The sequence below is a fragment of the Molothrus aeneus genome, chromosome 6, assembly GCF_037042795.1.
Source record: "Molothrus aeneus isolate 106 chromosome 6, BPBGC_Maene_1.0, whole genome shotgun sequence".
In the NCBI taxonomy this organism is placed as follows: Eukaryota; Metazoa; Chordata; class Aves; order Passeriformes; family Icteridae; genus Molothrus; species Molothrus aeneus.
The window spans coordinates 54,255,402-54,260,239 of record NC_089651.1 but is presented as its reverse complement, the minus strand read 5'-3'; the positions used below and the strand labels follow the sequence as shown (position 1 = coordinate 54,260,239).

At 49.3% G+C, this 4,838-nt stretch overlaps 1 protein-coding gene across 1 annotated transcript; it reads left to right on the top strand.

Moving 5' to 3' along the window:
- The first annotated feature begins 307 nt into the window (after positions 1–307).
- LOC136558231 (secreted protein C-like) lies at positions 308–1,185 on the top strand. The gene is made up of 2 exons (XM_066552554.1): positions 308–399; positions 561–1,185. The coding sequence occupies exons 1-2, from the start codon at positions 308–310 to the stop codon at positions 1,183–1,185; spliced, it is 717 nt and encodes a 238-aa protein (XP_066408651.1).
- The last annotated feature ends 3,653 nt before the right edge of the window (positions 1,186–4,838 follow it).

Below are 4,838 nucleotides of genomic sequence, written 5' to 3'. Positions count from 1 at the left end.
GGTGAGGGCATTAAGCTGATCAGTTTTCATTCCACTTTTGTTTGCAGAATAAATGGAGAGGAGCTGTATTTCCTTTCTAATTGGTGAGCAAGTAGGTCTGGTTTCTGCCCCATAGCAAAGAGAGGGGAGTTGTTCTCCCAGAGGAGGGCCTGGGCTGTCCCAGCTCTGCCGGAGCTGGGAACTGCTGCTGCTCAGAAAGGAAACAAGTGAATTCCAGCCTTGTGGGAGTGAGGGATGGGGAGAGATGGCACTGGGGTGGGACTGAACATGCCCTTGCAGATGAGCTCTGCTTCTCCAGGATGAGACCATGCTGTCCCAGCACTGTGGGCAGGTGGAGCAGGTCCTGCCACCACCCACGGGGACATTGCAGCTCTGTGTGCTGGATTGGACTCTGACCCTGTTTGTGTTCTCCTCGTCCTCCCGAGAAATTTGTGAGCAATGATCCAAGATTTGGGGATTCTTATTCCCCTTAGTTTCCAGCCCTTGGGAAGTGCTTCCTGGTGGGAATGGGGCTCTCCCTGACCCATCTGTCACCTGGGTCACTGCGGTCCCTGTCCCAGGCGCAGTGACAGCGGTGGCAGCAATGGCAGCAATGACAGCAGTGGCAGCAGTGACAGCACCAGTGGCAGCAGTGGCAGTGGTGGCAGCAGTGGTGGCAGCAGTGACAGCAGTGGTAGCAGCAGTGGTGACAGCAGTGGTGGCAGCAGTGACAGCAGTGGCAGCAGTGACAGCAGCGGTGGCAGCAGCGGTGACAGCAGCGGTGACAGCAGTGGTGGCAGCAGCGGTGACAGCAGCGGTGGCAGCAGCGGTGGCAGCAGCGGTGACAGCAGCGGTGGCAGCAGCGGTGGCAGCAGCGGTGACAGCAGCGGTGACAGCAGCGGTGGCAGCAGCGGTGACAGCAGCAGTGGCAGCAGCGGTGGCAGCAGCAGTGGCAGCAGCGGTGACAGCAGCGGTGACAGCAGTGGTGGCAGCAGCGGTGGCAGCAGTGGTGACAGCAGTTGTGACAGCAGCGGTGACAGCAGCGGTGACAGCAGTTGTGACAGCAGTGGTGGCAGCAGTGGTGGCAGCAGCGGTGGCAGCAGTAGCCGGCTCGTGGCAGCAGAGGGAGACGCAAGCCTGGCCACGGGCTGGGGCTCCGCTCCTCCCTGCACAAACCAGCAGCGGCAGCAGCAGCACGGAGTGTGATGTGAAGATGTGGCTGATTTTTCAGGCATGAGCTGCTCTGTCTCCAGTGCCGAGCATCAGGAACGCGGGACTTTCACCAGCTGGGGAAACACAATGTTAACATCCTTATGTGCAGTTTTGGAATTCCTATCTCGGTGGGAGGCAAATTCTGGGGTAGAGGAGATTTCCAGCGTGCTGATTCCAGGAGAGAGATAGAGAGAGGAAGAGAAAAAAGAAGAAAAAAAAAAAAGAAAAAAAAAGAAAGGAAAAAAATATAGAGAGAAAGTAGTAGCAAGAAGCCAGCAGCTGCTGATTAAGGACCAGAGCTCAACTGAGAAAGCACAGCTTTGTAGGGCCAGCCTTGCACTCAGGCAGGAACAAGGTGCCTTGGTGCTTTCTGCCAACTCCCCTGTCCCCCAGAGAGTTTTGCAGCTGCTCCAAAGTTGCATCCAGCAGGTGCACGCTGCTGCATCTGGGGCAGCCCCTGTCCTTGGAGCACGCTGCTGTGTGAGATGGGGGAAGCTGCAACCGTTGTCAGCCCACAGAAATCCTAGAGAAATGTGGGCTCTCTGCAGTAATGGGGACATTTCTTTAAATGGCTCGATAACACTACAGCTCTGCTATCTCCTACACCATAATATATAAACTCTTTCATGGATCTAGATGGAATTTCTTCGACATTTCCTCAAATTGCATTGTTCTAAGGTGCCTTTGCATTTTTATTGGCAACCCAGTTGTAATAGATGGAATCCATATAGCATTGATGCTGCTTTCTAGGACATGCCTGGTAGCTGTGAAATATAAACCAATAAGGCCTTGGACTGTAGCTTAATCTTATCAGCAGAATTCAGGTAGTGTGGGACTGAAATTGTGCAGCTAACAAGTGTTTCCACCCATCACTGCTGTGATGAAATGGGATGGAAAAATCAGGAAATAGAGCTGTGCCTGGATCCACACAGCTCCTGAGTGCAGCAGCACAGAGAAGGGAGCTGTCTGTGCCTGGCAGCAGCCCTGTGATTAAAATAAACAGTTTTGTGCTGCAACCCCAACCCTGCCTCTGTGAGTCTCCCAAGCCAGGAGACATAAATCCTCTTCAACTACAGAGACAAACTGCAAGTGATCACAAGAAAATGTGGATAGTGTACTGATATTTTTAGGAACTCTTCTCTGTCTAGGTTAAGAATGAAGTGAGGGCTGTCAGTGCTTTGGGGATTGCTGTGGGTATAAGCCAGCACCTCAATTTATTTCAGTTCCTCTAGGAGCAGAGATGCATCATTGTAGCTGCTGGGATCTTGATCTGGATGTGCAAAATCCACCCTAAAGGCTTGCCAATATAATCTCTTAATGCCACCATCTCTCCTGCCTAATGTTGTACCCCATGGTGCTGTGTTATTATTAGGCAGCTTATACAGTGTAGGTCAAACTGGGAAAACCTCTGTTTCTTAGCAATTTATAGCCCCCAATTATTGGGGTCTTAAGGTCACACAAGCCTATGTGCATAAGCTAGCTCTTTGGTGACTGCTTGGAAATTACTGCATTTAGCTCAAAAATTTAGCTCAGAAAGGACAGCAGGGAGATGTTTAAAGGAGACAATGCTTGAAGCAGGACAGCTGGAAAAATTTAAGATGCATATAGCCTGCTTGCTTCCTCTGATCTTTTGAGGGCTGAGTTGTGTTCACTCCACTTGTCTGGCTCTAAACAGCTGCCATAATAGCCAAGGCCAGATATCCATGCTGAGGGAAGCCAAATCTGCTGCTAAAGGGTTTTGCCTTCTTGCCTGACATTGGTGCATCTTTGACTAAGATTTCCTCGCACCCCAGTCCCATAGAGCCAGGCTGCAGCAGTTCTTCAATCCCAAATCCAGCAAGGAGGGAGGCAATGCACACAGGTGCAACAATGATCTCCCAGATATTGGCTCCAGACCTCTTGTCCAAGCCTTTTTGTGCTGCACTGCTGTTGAGCCAACATCCCTGCTGTCCAGATGTACGTGCCATGGCACTGCTCCTCTCCTCCTCTGCTCCTCACGTGGTCCTGGAGCTGTGGGATGAGGTCAGCAGTGTCACTGGGGCTCTTGTACATCCCTTGCATCGTTATTTGTTCCCAAGGACTGTTCTCTAACTGTTTAATTAGTCCCTTCAGTAATGAACCATATACCATTTGTTCTCTTTCAGCTGATATTTACCCTGTAGGAATCAGGGGCTCCTGAGAGCTGTCACACATCACAGTGTTATGGGGACCCTGGGGAGAGGAATCGTGTGTGGGCTTTGGTAATGGCCCAGGCAAGCAGGGCAATAAACCAGTCCCAAATGTCTGCTTTTAAATACTGAGGGAGAGACACTGGAGCTGGTCTATGACACTGGAGCTGGTCTGTGATTGTGCTTTTTAGCTGGTGCTCCTCTCCCTCTCTCCAGCGATGCCGGGACCTGTGCATGCACCTCCTCTCAGCTGTCACAGGCCAAGCACAGAAAGAGCTGTTTGCCAAAACCTGTCCAGCCACAGGCAGCAGGAGGGTGGAGAGGGGACAGCCAAGGCCCCACAACCAGCAGCAATGCCTCCCTGTGCAGTGGCTGAGGCTGGGCTGCAGCACATGGGGGGCACTTGGGATGATGGGCTGTTCTCAGCAGCCTGAATTTCCCAGTCAGGTAATTCTGGGATGAGAAGGCCTTGAATTTTTTGATGGCTTGCCAGAAATTAATAGCAAACTAACCCCTGTGAAGGTGCTCCTTTGATGTTTTTATTGCTTGGAATTCAGAAGCTTGCTGTGGCCTCAGTCCTTGAATTCCTCTAACCCAAACATTGGAGCAAGTGAAGCACCACTGACCTCAGTGTGAGGGTGGATGCAGGGGCTCCTTCACTGGCCAAAAGAACAACATAAAGGTGTTTTTTCTGCTCAGGTGCTGCATATTGCTCTCAACTTGTACCATTACATACCTAAAGAAATGCTGCTTCTTGCAGACTGATGGGTTTGAACATGCCAGCATTGCTAAACACTCTGTTTAGGATTTTTAAACATTTAATTTGTAGCGATGGAGACTAAATTGAGAATTAAAACCATGCACATCAATCCCAAGGGAGTTTCCCTCTTCCCTCCCACTCCATCTGGAATGAAGAGGAGTTGGAATTATACATGAATTAATGAATAAGTAATAGAGAGTCACACAAATAAATTACAGATGCAAGGATGCAAGGATTTTTTTAAAATCATCCACAAGTTAATATTTATTTATGTAACTTGCAGAATTCCAGCCAATGGCTGCATAAATATTAATTACTAATTAAATTTTAATAGAACAGCAAAACCCCTGTATTTGCTAAATGTGTGTCTTAAAGTCATCATTATTTGTTTGGACAATTAGGTTTGTTTGTGACTTTGGTCAAGCGGTGACAAGAATACAATTTTAGAGCAGGGGACATCCTGGATTAATTATGCTTTTTCCTTTGATTGCAATTGCTCAAAGAGAAGACGAATTAATTGTTTTTTTTTACATCCCATGAGGAGATTATAACAAATTTAAAAAGAACCCTCAGCAAAACAGGGACATTGCTGGACTCCCAGTTGTGCATCCCTGCTACATATTTGACTGATTTCCAATACAAAGAGGAGGAGGAGGAGGAGGAGAAGGAGGAGGATGGCTTCTCAGCCATCAGCCTGCAGTGGCTGTCCTCATTCAGAG